Source organism: Nansenia antarctica (genome assembly GCF_963989245.1).
Source record: "Nansenia antarctica genome assembly, chromosome: 5".
Lineage (NCBI taxonomy): Eukaryota > Metazoa > Chordata > Actinopteri > Argentiniformes > Microstomatidae > Nansenia > Nansenia antarctica.
Genome location: NC_137690.1, coordinates 25,285,502 through 25,298,553, shown reverse-complemented (window position 1 = coordinate 25,298,553; position 13,052 = coordinate 25,285,502). Strand labels below are relative to the sequence as shown.

Below are 13,052 nucleotides of genomic sequence, written 5' to 3'. Positions count from 1 at the left end.
TAATTGGGAACAGGGAGAAAGGTTAGGCTAGGGTAACGGTTAAAGAACTAGAGTAGAGGGAACGAACACGGGAACCAACCATTAAATGGCTACGATCTGGCGTTGACTGGAAGCAGGAGCAGAGCTTAAGTAGGAGCCAGTCGCGGTCTTAATCGGCCACACCTGGCACCACTGATAGACGGCTGATGAGCCAGGGGCGGAGCTGTGACATGAGGCTGTTTTGAGAGCAAAGGGAGGCTCTATCTAGTAATAGTATAGTGTTCCTAATAAAGTGTTCGGTGAGTGTATAAACAGCTGAGGGATGAGGCTGGAGAAATGTAACTCTCAATTTAATATACAGAGCTATGCATGCAAGGACTGACCATTCATGAAATCAAAATGATTGTTTTAACCATGTTTTGAAGCTGGCTTATATTGCGGTTTCTGATGGAGTAATGCAGTTGAACTAAACTCATGAGCAATGTATAAGTTATATTCCTCAAGAATCAATGGATATATCTTAATTAATTTAAATCAACATCTATGTACAATTCATGTACACAATCCCAAAATATACAAGCTGACTAAATGAAGACTAAAGAAGGATGGAGGTACATTCATCTCTCACTGGTTTAGAATTCCCTTTAGTGGAAGAGGAGCCACTTCATCCCCAGATCAATCATGAAAAGAATCTATTTTACTTTCAAATGTTTCTCCTCTTCTTCCTGTGTGCCCTTCTGCAGAGTACATCTAGAACATAATCATCTTCTCTCATTCAAATAAGCCCTCCTTCAGTTCTTGTGATGTCTCTGGAGGAAAAACAGCTCACTTGACCACTTGTGACAGTCTCTCAGCCCCATTGACCAGCCCTGATACATGTCCTCTATTTTAAGGTCCCATTATTACCATCTCTTTGTTTCACTCCATAAAGGAGAAGCACTTTCCCCCTCATCCAGCTAATGAGTGAGACTTAGTGAGAACATTAGGCCTTTGTAGCACTCTCTGCTTTCCATCCAATCACACCCACACTGACTGTGCTTTATTATTTATCATATGCACTTTTTATTCAACAACACCCATTCTGTCAGCACTGATGTGTTTTATTATAATAATTCTGTTAATGTATTATGAATTTTACCTGAGCTTTGTTGTCAAAGAGGTAGGCGTTATGTCTGACCTGAGTATGTGTGTGTGTGTGTGTGTGTGTGTATATGTGTATGTGTGTGTGTCTGTGTCTGTGTCTGTGTGTGTGTGTGTGTGTGTGTGTGTGTGTGTGTGGATGCATGTGCGTGCATGTGTGTGTGCGTGTGTGCGTGTGTGTGCGTGTGTGCGTGTGTGTGTGTGTGTGTGTGTGTGCCCCCCTAGCGGACATCACTAGGATGTGTGACGTGGATGTGTCATCAGAGCCCACCAGCCCGACTCTCTATGGGGAGTCCTCTGACAAATACTACCAGGTGGACCGCTGGCAGAAGCTACGCACCGCCGTCCGCAAGCTGGAGTTCTGGGAAAACTTCACGGCTGAGCTGATCGGGAGTGGCTTCTTCTCCAAAGTCTACAAGGTACAAGGTGTTACATCCCAAATCTCTTTCCTTGATTCCTCACAAACCTCTCTCCTCACCACCTCCTCCAAATGCCTAAACCTAGGACCTTCTCTTCCTATCCATATTGAGAAGGAGGAGTCAAGGAAAGAGGATGTGAGGATGTGAGGCATACAGGAATGACGTTTGAGATTTGGGCCCTGGGAGGTCCCCAACTGTGCTGAAAATAGCCCCCCCCCCCTCCCCACCCTTCACATGCCTCCAACAAAGCACATGTTGTGTTAGCCCTAATTGGGACATACTTGGAATTTCATGATAAGCTTCTAAATAGCATGGATGCCTGAGCATACAAAGACCTGGGGATGCTCAGTGATACCCCACTGTGCCTCTTACATAACAACCCCCCCCCCCCAACCCCTAATCTGCAATCTGTACAGGAGCAAAACAATGGGGAACCCAAAAACGGCACGCATTTAGGCTTTGTCCCCCCAGTCTCCAATGAAGTAGAAAAAGCTGATGGGGCGAAAGTGAGATGATGATTGTTAATCGACGAATACATCCAGATGGGTTTGAACAAAGAAAGCCTTGAGTCGCTGTGAGAAAGAGAGAGAAGGAGGCTACCGTCGACCTTCGACCTGCACTATGATGCGTGTTGTTTTTGACGATTAAAAGCTTTAAAAGTATTGATAGAAAGAGCAAAGGGGGGGGGGGGGGGGGGGGGGGCGGAGAGGTGAGGTTGTGTCAATGCATGGACTGACTCGTCTGCCTCTCAGGTGATGCACAGTACGTCCTGTAAAGTGATGGTGGTGAAGATCTATAAGAACGACGTGGACCAGGACAGCATCGTACGAGAGATCAGCCTGCTGCAGAAACTCTCCCATCCCAACATAGTGAGGTAGTAGGCCTAAGAACGTTTAACTCACCCCTGTCAATGCTCCAAACATATCGTTGATACGGTATGCTGTCGTTAAAACAACTCATATGAATGTATTGTAACAATTGCTCAAGATGAGGCCTGAATCAACGTGAAACGTTTTAAAACTATTTGGATTAGCTAATCTTACAGATTGTCAAAACACTAAAAGTGTTTCACTACCATTGTTGTATTCAACTGTGTGGTGCAGTCAGTGGCATTGGCACCACACATTAAACAAAAAGTGACTCATTTGAGTCACCTGAAGTGGTTATTTGAGGTGTGAGGGCATAGTGTTTGTCTAAGCTATCTGAATGTAGCCTGTTTGCAAGGTCACGGTGGAACAGTTATCAAACAGCAAACCATATCTGCTGACATGGCTGCGTAGGGCGAGCCACTGATGAAAGCGATCTGAGGCCAGTGTGTACCTGGCACAGAGGACCCAGCCCCCTCTGAGGAGGCCCTGTCCAAACACCAACGGGAGAATGGGTATTTGAGGAAGGCTATGTTCAAGGGCTCTGAAGTCAGTGCTTTGTAAATAGGAGACATTGGCATTTCTAGTGTGTGGTTTTTCTTTCTCTCAAGCATTTGGAAAGAACTTTTCAGCCCAGGAAGTGTCCGGATATATCTTTGCTGAACTTTCCCTCGCCCAGAGAAGAGCTATCTTTTGGGCGTAGAAAAATACTAGTCTCGGAACCCAGATTGTCATGACAGTCTGACTTACTGAGACTCGAAAAATCTAGCCTTAAACCTATTCTGTAGTTTGCTATGAATACACTCTTATGAATATGAATATGAATATGTACCGTTACGATCCTTATATTCACTCCAGTTCAATGGTTAAATCTTTTAATGGATCATTGACTGTACGAAACAGCTCTAACAATGACGTACTTGCAGGTATCTGGGCATCTGCGTGAGAGAAGATAAACTCTACCCTATTCTAGAGGTGAGTGTTGTTTTTTCTCAGTCTCTAATGTGATGATGTGTGGATAAGATAAGAAGCATAAGACATCATGTGACCTGGAAGTGAGAATCAGAACAGGTTGTGTTAATTTGTGTGTGTGCGCGTGCGTGCGTGTGTGTGTCTGTGTGTGTGTGTGTGTGATATTTTAGTACGTTAGCGGAGGCTGTCTGGAGGAGTTGCTGGCCAGGAAGGACGTGTCTCTCTGCTGGAAGGAGAAGGTTGACCTGGCCTGTGACATCACCAGGGGAATGATCTACCTACACTACAAGAACATCTACCACAGGGATCTCAACTCCAAGGTAGTCCCCTAACACACTGCTCTCATACAGCAGGGCCAAACTCCAGGTCTGCGAACAATACACTACATGTGCATTCACGTCAATTGGGGGATTTTTTTCGGGTGAAACCCGTGAGTCACGCTTGCAGATCTCAAGATTAACATCTTGGACCATAGACAACTAATAGATATCAGGACAAAGCCCTATTTGCGTCAAAAGGTTGGCAACACTCACTGCTGTGACATTTATTAAGTGACTGTGTTGTTTTAAATGTTATACACAAAGCAGCATATGGCACACACACTCTCTGGTGTAGAAAGCACTGTGCAGACAAATCTGTTGGCACTCTCCTGGTTGCCAGGTTCCACAGAAGTGCTGGCCGGTAATGCAGAGGGACGGAGCTGCAAGGCCGAGCTTATTGTTATGCTAATACTCTCCCTCTCTGAGCGCTGTTATTGCACATAGGCACATTAAATACACAGCGACACACACACACACACACACACACACACACACACACAATACATAAATACAAGCATGCATTGCAGACACATACATACATGCGCACGCACGCACGCGCACACACACACACACACACACACACACACACACACGCACACACACACACACACACACACACACACACACACACACACACACACACACACACACACACTCTCTCTCAGACAACCAGACTAGCTTTGTCTCAGAAACTAGGGTCAGTCAGCGGTAGATCAACAGTGGGGAGGTCACCCCTCCACCCCTCCACCCCTCCCTTTCCTTCACCCTGCCCCAGTTTCACATCAACATCCATGGGAATACAAATGGCGGCTCTGACGTGGTCTATGCTGACATTTCGTACACGTCACCCTGAGGTACAAACGATTTGGCTCTACTCTCAATGGTGGCATTTTACTCCAAGATAATTGGGCATGCTGCAATGTAATACTGTTTCCCCCCAGAGAAGACCCCCCACCGATGTCATTAGAATTGGCACTGGGACACTCGCATCTATCTTAGGCGAGCAAACAACCGCTGTGCTCACAATGACTGGGGGTGTTTGAAAAGAGCACCGGGCAGGATTGATTGCACAAGCATTTACACCAGACAGGGGCTGTTCACATTCTGTCCAAATAGACAAAACCAGAGACCTCAGTCCCCATCCATTAGGTAGGAGCCTAGACGTCCTCCGACGCAAACCATTACATTATGTCCCGTAGAAAAATGTACAGAAAACCCCAAATCCAATTAGCGTCGCAGCTGGGAATCATGAGGCCGCCAAGGAGAAGTCGTTTGACATCTCTCTCGCTAGACGTCCTCGTTAGTTACCCGAGATAAGTAGAGGCGTACACTGGACATAATTGTAAACGTGTTTAATTTTAGCGCGCTCTACGAGTAACTGAAATCTAGCATTACGTCTTGGAGCGACTAGGCCCATTCCTTAGAAGCAGCGTTATACAGAAGTCCCAGTTCTGTTCCTCCCCAAAAAAACTTGTTTTCTTTGGCTCGGTGAGGGCCGCGCTAAATTTAGCGGTTAGGTCTGGAGCGATCCCCAGATAGACCCATAATCACAGACTACTGGATGGAAAGCTGGAGAGAGAGAGAGAGAGGGAGAGAGAGAGAGAGACAGAGGGCCTGTGGTTCCTACTGTAACGGGATCCAGATGCTGAGACGTCACTCCAGAGCCCTCCGCCTGCTTTCACTCATCAGCAGATCATGCTCCATCCACTCCCTGCCTGCCTGCCTGCCTGCCTGCCTGCCTGTCTGTCTGCCTGCCTGTCTGCCTGCCTGCCTGCCTGCCTTCCTGCCTTCCTGCCTGCCTTCCTGCTTGCCCACCTGTCCCTCCTGCCTGTCTGTCTCCCTCCCTGTGCCTGCCTGCCTGCCTCTCTGCCCCCTGCCTGCCTCCCTGCTTGCCCACCTGTCCTGCCTGTCTGTCTCCCTCTGTGCCTGCCTCCCTGCCTGCCTGCCCCCCCGTCTGCCTGCCTGCCTGCCCCCCTGTCTGCCTGCCTGCCCCCCTGCCTGTCTGTCTCCCTCCGTGCCTGCCCGTCTGCCTGCCCCCCTGCCTGCCTTCCCCCTTGCCTGCCTGCCTGGCTGTCTCCCTCTGTGCCTGCCCCCTACCTGCCTGCCCCCCTGCCTGCCTACCTGCCTGCCTACCTGCCTGCCTACCTGCCTGCCCCCCTGCCTGCCTGCCTGCCTGCCTGCCTGCTTGCCTCCCTGCCCCTCCTGCCTGTCTGTCTCCCTCCGTGCCTGCCCCCTACCTGCCTGCCCCCCTGTCTGCCTGCCTCCCCTACCCTCTGCTTATGTAACAGTATCTGGTGTCCTCCAGAGTGCTCTAGCCCGCCCACTGTCCCTGTACTCCCACTGATGCTCTCCACTCCCGCAGTACACTGCCTCCGGTCATGACCACCAGAACAGTCTCACAGAGTTTATCCCGACAGTTAGGCTGTGTTGACTGTAAGCATAGAGGCCAATGCAGGGTGGATTATGTGTACTGTAGTCGATCAGCAGTGGCCAGGTCAAGTGTAAATAATTGAGTGTGGCGGGGAGGTGATGACGCATTCAGACCCAGGCTATTAAACCAGGCTATCGAAAAAACGTCTGGTCTCACTGGCTGCTTGCAGGGTCTCCCCTTCACTTCATTCTAGATCTGCTTCCTCTGTGGCGAGAATAAAGAGACATGCCACCAGATGTCATCACGTTGACCTTTTGCTTTACAGACTGATTTGCTTAAGTCATGTTGTGCAAGCAGACCCGTCAAGTTTGAAACCATCATCTCAGGAGTATGACTGTGTGTGACCGATGGAGGCAGTGGATGTTTGGCTGTATTGTCAGTGTTGTTATGCTTTGCGTTGACAGAGTAGTTGTGCTTTAGAAGTTTTGTCCTACGGTTCAGTGATTGTTTTGATTGTAGGGCTATACTGCCCTCTGCTGGCAAGCAGACCTCACAGGGTGGACCTTGCCATTGAACATGATATCCTACGGATAAGTATTAGGGCCACCAACTGAGGTTTTGTTGTTTTTCTCCTGAAGAGGGGGGGGTATATTCTGAGTTTAGTCAGAAGTCAGAATTTCTGAGATTTAAGTCAGACTTTCTGAGAAAAAAGTCTGAATTTCTGAGGAAAAAAGTCTGAATTTCTGAGATTAAAGTCATGGAATTATGTAGTAAACAAAAAAGTGTTAAACAAACCAGAATATGTATTAGATTTTAGATTCTTCAAAGTAGCTACCTTTTGCTTTTTTTGTGGTTTTCTCCCACGTATTCTAGAGAAGAGAATGCTGGGCGGTGTTCACAGCTTCCTTTTCTACTGACACACACACACACACACACACACACACACACACACACACACACACACACACACACACGGCAAGAACCTCATCTCAGCAAATCAGCCCACTAATCCTCACAAATGACAATACTCTTCCATGTAGTCTTGAACCCCATTACACCTAGTAAGAGTGTATGTTTGCATAGCTCCTAATCACAGCAGAAACACATTGAGAAGGATCTAAACACAATCCATTTCTGGTTACACACTTTTACCTGCAAGCTGGAAAACCTCCTCTTTGTCTTGTATCACTGGGTTGGAGCTGCAGGGCAAGATGCACTTTTCCACGGACATGACATGAGAGTCTCCACCACCACACTAAAATATGAATTAGAATCAGTTATTCAGAATTGGTAAGTGTAGCAGTCACCATGTTGATAACAAGCATGTAGTCTACACAACAGTTATACAGTAGCATGTGTCTTCTACTGGGTTGAGACAATTGCCCTGTCAGCTACTCATTTTAGCTCTCAATCATTAGTCAAGCACACTAAGTAATACCAGTGTTTCCTCTACATGCATTTCATCGTGGCGGACCGCCACGATGGAATTTCCTCCGCCACCATTCAGATTTCTCAACCCCCAAAAAAAAAAAAATTTAGGCCGCTTTTCAGACCTTCACAGCGCTAGACACACCCACAAGCGCTGAAACTGGACCAGTCCGTGTGTGTCGCGAGTATTGAACTTGAGGCTGCGTTCGTAAATTCGCTCTGAGAGCCCCGGAGCGCACACTGGGTTCAACGTCATAAAGGGACCAAGTCATTTGATTGGACAAGAGGCATTCCGTGAGTGCTGATCAGATTTCCAGAGCGTATTTACGAACGCGCCCTGGCTGTCACCCGAACACCGCGAGCTAGCGTAGTGTAGTGTAGTATAGGATGCGTAGTGTAGTGTAGTGTAGGATGGAGAGAGAGAGGAGAAGCCTCTCTATGTGTTACCTATGTCCAGTGTACTAGAACCACTCTAACAGGAGTGTTTGTCCGTGAATAACACCGGCTATGCCCGGGGTAGAAACACAAGACTATAGCTGAATAAGGTCTACAGGTCTACACGGTCATTTTAAGCCGTCGACCAGCCCTCTACGACCATGGGAAGTCATGTTAAAAGTGAAGATACTTCTGTTAAACTAAGCTAAGCTAAACATCGCTAATCGCTAACTCCCTCCTGGGCTTAAAGTGACAAGTAATAACGTTGTGAAAAAAAACGTCAGATCAGTGTTTTTGTTTTTATTGACAACGGAATTACATGCTGGAAAAACATGCAGACACAGACAATAAGAGACACACGGGAGAAGTACAGGAAAACATTTTATTTTTTTGGGCCATCCTCGAGTTTTGGCTGAAATTACGTCGTTGTTTTGAGCGCGCGTGCGCGTCTCATGCGCGTGCACGCGAAAAAATCGCGTCAGCACTACCCGCCACCATTGTAAAAATTCCTGGAGGAAACACTGAATACACAATCTACTGTTTTAGCAGATTACCTACCTATTGTCGTTTTTTCGTTTAGAATCTGGCACCGTCTTCCATCAAACGTCCCTATCGAACTGATTGAGAACACATGGCAATTGGTTAGCTAGCCTAACTCCGTTATTAGCTAACTACAAAACACCTGGCAATTCGTTAGCTAGTCTAGCTCCCTTGCTAGCTAAGCTAACGTTAGAAAACATCGCATTTGGTTAGCTAACACATAGCATTTGATTAGCTAGTCTAACGTTCGTTAAAACTGCAGAGAAGGCTAGCTTAAATGTTTGCTTATTCTACCTTCAAAACATTTAAATAAAATGTCTTATAATCAATTCGTTAGCTAGTATAGCTCCCTTGCTAGCTAACGTTAGAGCATTTGGTTAGCTTAGCTAACACATAGCATTTGATTAGCTAGTCTAACTTTCGTTAAAAATAAGGCATATAGCCTATAGATGAACTGCAGAGAAGGCTATCTTAAATGTTTGCTTGTTCTACCTTCAAAACATTTTAATACAATGTCTTATAATCAAGTTAGAATTGTACATATTTTCGTTTTACCTTTGTCCTTGAATAAGTCTTCATTCTTCTTATCAGCCATCATCAAATATGGATGCTGGATCCAATATGGATGCATGGATGCTCAATCATCTCACGTGACAGACAGGTGTGCGTTTGATTGGTGCGTGGAGTGTGTGAGTGTGTGTGCATTCTGCGCCAATCTGTGAACCTGCAGTACCGATTGTAGTCGTTAGAGGTCAGCCTCACACACACTCACACACACATCCTCAGGTTTTTGTGACGTGATGGGGGAAATTTTTTTCCTCCACATTCTTGCACTAGGCATATCAGCAACGTCTCCCCTATTCATTTCAACGATTTTCCTGGTGGGGACCAGCTTTTTGGACCCCACAAAGATTCGGGTTCCCACACCGTGAGTGTGCGGTCAGGTCTTGGTCCCCTCATAGTAATAAATACAAACACACACACACACACACACACACACACACACACACACACACACACACACACACACACACACACACACACACACACACACACACACACACACACACACACACACCAAGCGGATTGAGAGAATACCAAAAGTGTGCAAAGCTGTCATCAAAGCTAAAGGTGGCTACTTTGAAGAATCTAACATATAAAACATATTCTGGTTTGTTTAACACTTTTTTGTTTACTACGTAATTCCATATGTGTTCTTTAATAGTTTTAGTTTTCCCACAGTATTAATTTACAATGTAGAAAATAATAAAAAATAAAGAAAACCATTGCATGAGAAGGTGTGTCCAAACCTGGTACTGTATGTCAGTAGCTTTCATGTTGAAATTGAGTGTAAACACTATAGTGAAATAGCTCTATTCAACATGATTTATTGAAGCAAGTCATTTATCGTGTCTGTGTGTGTGTGTGTGTGTGTGTGTGTGTGTGTGTGTGTGTGTGTGTGTGTGTGTGTGTGTGTGTGTGTGTGTGTGTGTGTGTGCAGAACTGTCTGATCCGGGTGACATCGCGAGGCAGGGAGGCCCTGGTGGCAGACTTCGGCCTGGCCAGGGAGGTGTTGGACCTGCCTGTGAAGGACCCCGAGAGGAAGCTCTCCCTGGTGGGCTCCGCCTTCTGGATGGCCCCTGAAATGCTGCGCGGGGAACCCTACGACCGCAAGGTAAACATACAAGTGGAGGCTCCTCCATAGAGGTGGAGGAGGCCTGGCCTCCCCAATAATTTGAGAGAAGAGAGAGAGATTTTAAAAAGCAATAATTATATTTTTTATTTTTTATTTATTTAACAAAAAAAATATTTTTAATTGTTTTATATTAATATTATTTATTAATATTATTTCCGTTTTGTTCATAAATATTTTCCATGGCTAAAACCCAATATTGCAATTGTAAAGCACCTACAGGCCAGAATCCCTATCCGTTTCTATTGAAGGAGGCCAGGCCTCCTGTCGAAAAGTCCAGGCCTCCTGTCGGAAAGTGGTTTCTCATAGAAGTCAATGTAATGCAATTTTTTTCATGGCAATATGTGATTGGCCCATCACTGAAAATGGGTGGGAACAGGAGGCCTCTCCTCCGTTGTAGTACCTTTTTTCCGCCACACGCGTGTATGAGTGCTGTTCTGCAGGATAAATATTAGAAATGAGTCCAGGGCTGAATGATTGACATTTTGTTCGTCCAATCACATGAAGCCATTTTGAGAATTCGCCAGTCACTTCAGTCAAAGAAACACTCCATAGTGTCTACGAGTGTCCTATCAACTTGTCCTTTACAGGACACGTCTAGAACACCCATGGCTATTATCCCTGAAAATAATAGCTCATTTGGCCAAATACTTTTGCTTAAAATGACCTCGGAAATCGGCGAGATTCTGGCGCGATTTATACATCGAATAGGTAGACAACATTTAGGATTTATTGAACAGTTTTATTTTTAATGTAGTCGATTTCGTTTTATTACAAGTCAATGTAATATTCTTCCATATCAAATGGAGTCCTGGAGAGAGTATGCCGCCCCTCAGCTAAACCAGTGGTGAGTTGAACTAATCAGATGTCTCTACCAGTGTTACACCACTAGTTCTCAGTAGTAATACCACTCCATTGCATGTCTGTGTTTCTCAGCAGATGAAGCCAGCTGGAACCAGTACTGTCCTCACAACATTAAACATTTTTATTTATTTATATTAAATATATTGAATAAAACTACATTTGATAAAGAAACTGTTACTTATCTTTTTTATATGCTAAACTTGATTAAATTGATGATTACATGTTGAAGCTGTAGAAGAAGAAGAATGAAAAATGTAGGCTAAACTAAATTGTTTTTTAACCACATAATTATCAAATTCCTGCCTTTTACACATGTTCACTGGGCATTTATATTACATCCAAATGTCATTTCTCAACTTAATTATCAGGCAGGCTCATAGACTTACAGCAATGTCATTTCTTCAGGCAGGCACATAGGCTAAGCTCTGCACAATGAATTCCATCAATCAGAACTTTCTGATTGTAGCTTACACTCCAAATAGTGTGCCTTTGTCCAGCACAAAGACAGATAAGAAGAACAGGGAACATTCCATCGCGAGTGAAGCGAGCAAGCGGAAAAAAATTGGCCTCCTCAATTCTGGAAGTCACCAGCCTCCACTGACATACACCCATATACCCAAACACCAACGCTACTGAGACTGATGAAAGTGAGTTCGTTTTAAAGCTGGCCCTGGGATTGGCTGGGTGCTGTATGGTTGACGTGTGCTTCTCTGTGTCGCCACCAGGTGGACGTGTTCTCCTTTGGGATCGTGCTCTGTGAGATACTGGCGAGGATCCCCGCAGACCCCGAGATCCTACCGAGAAGCCAGGTAAAGCTCACCTGGACTACGTAGTACGCACGCAGACACGCACACGCACACACATACGCACACACATACACACGCACGCACACACACACACACACACACACACATACACACAGACACGCACGTGCACACACACACACACACACGCACACGCACACGCATACGCATACACACACACATACACACACACACACACACACACACACACACACACACACACACAGTAAATCCATGGCACACTAGAAAGTTGGAACACTGTAAGCATGGTGCCTGTGTAGTATACCATGTGTTAAAGCTCTCTCTTTCTCTTTCTCTCTCTCTCTGTGTGTGTGTGTGTGTGTGTGTGTGTGTGTGTGTGTGTGTGTGTGTGTGTGTGTGTGTGTGTGTGCGTGTGTGTGTGTGTGCGTGTGTGCGTGGGTGACAGGACTACGGCCTGGATGTGAGTGCGTTCAGGAAGCTGGTGAGCGGGTGTCCTCCACGTGTGTTGGAGCTGGCAGCCAGCTGCTGTCTGGTGAGTAGATCCAGACACAGATCCAGACACAGTGCATGGCCACTAGAGAGTCCTGAGTGTGTATGCTCAACACACCGTGAAATAGAGGGTCAAAATGTATCTCTGGAGGCAGACTGTGTGACACAGTCCGGTTGTACACTATCTCTGGTGCCCAGACCTCTTTTATCCAATAAAGTGGTTCAGAATAGGATTTAAAAACTAAGAATAAGGCCCACACTCATCCTCATTTCTCCCCTCTATCTCAGATGGAGTCCTTCAGGAGACCAGCTTTCACAGAGCTGTTGGACGAGTTGGGGGAGATCGCAGACGCTCTGGAACCGCCCCCGAATTCAGAGCTGACCACTGGGTGAGCGGTTTCGGTTCGAAGCCCCCCCCCCCCCCCCCCCCTATCCTCAAGAGGATTGGAGGACTTGGGACCTGCCAAGCTCTGTACTATACGTAGACTGCGCAGGACCAGGGGGCACCACACAACACCAGGGAACACCTCCCCATGAAAGGAACTCCCTGTCCCCTGTTCTCCACAGGATCTGGAGGTGGATAGATGTCACAAGTTGACAGATTAGAGACCGCTGGATGGGGATACACTCTACTGTGCTGTATGTGTGTCGTCTTGAAAAAAAAGGAGGGTTTCTTCTCGGGAAGTTCTTCTTGTTATACCTCTCGCAAAAAAAAAAAACGCTTTACTTGACCAGTTCACACAAGTTGTGT

The 13,052-nt window shown here is 46.2% G+C and overlaps 1 protein-coding gene across 1 annotated transcript; it reads left to right on the top strand.

The window, feature by feature from the left end:
• Positions 1–1,358: 1,358 nt before the first annotated feature.
• On the top strand, positions 1,359–12,694 carry LOC308157592 (dual specificity testis-specific protein kinase 2-like; the record flags this gene model as incomplete). Its single annotated transcript, XM_080531180.1, has 8 exons — positions 1,359–1,538; positions 2,291–2,412; positions 3,331–3,379; positions 3,547–3,696; positions 9,972–10,145; positions 11,753–11,836; positions 12,258–12,344; positions 12,590–12,694. 8 exons carry the CDS (start codon positions 1,359–1,361, stop codon positions 12,692–12,694), a joined length of 951 nt encoding a protein of 316 aa, XP_080387306.1.
• Between the last annotated feature and the right edge of the window lie 358 nt (positions 12,695–13,052).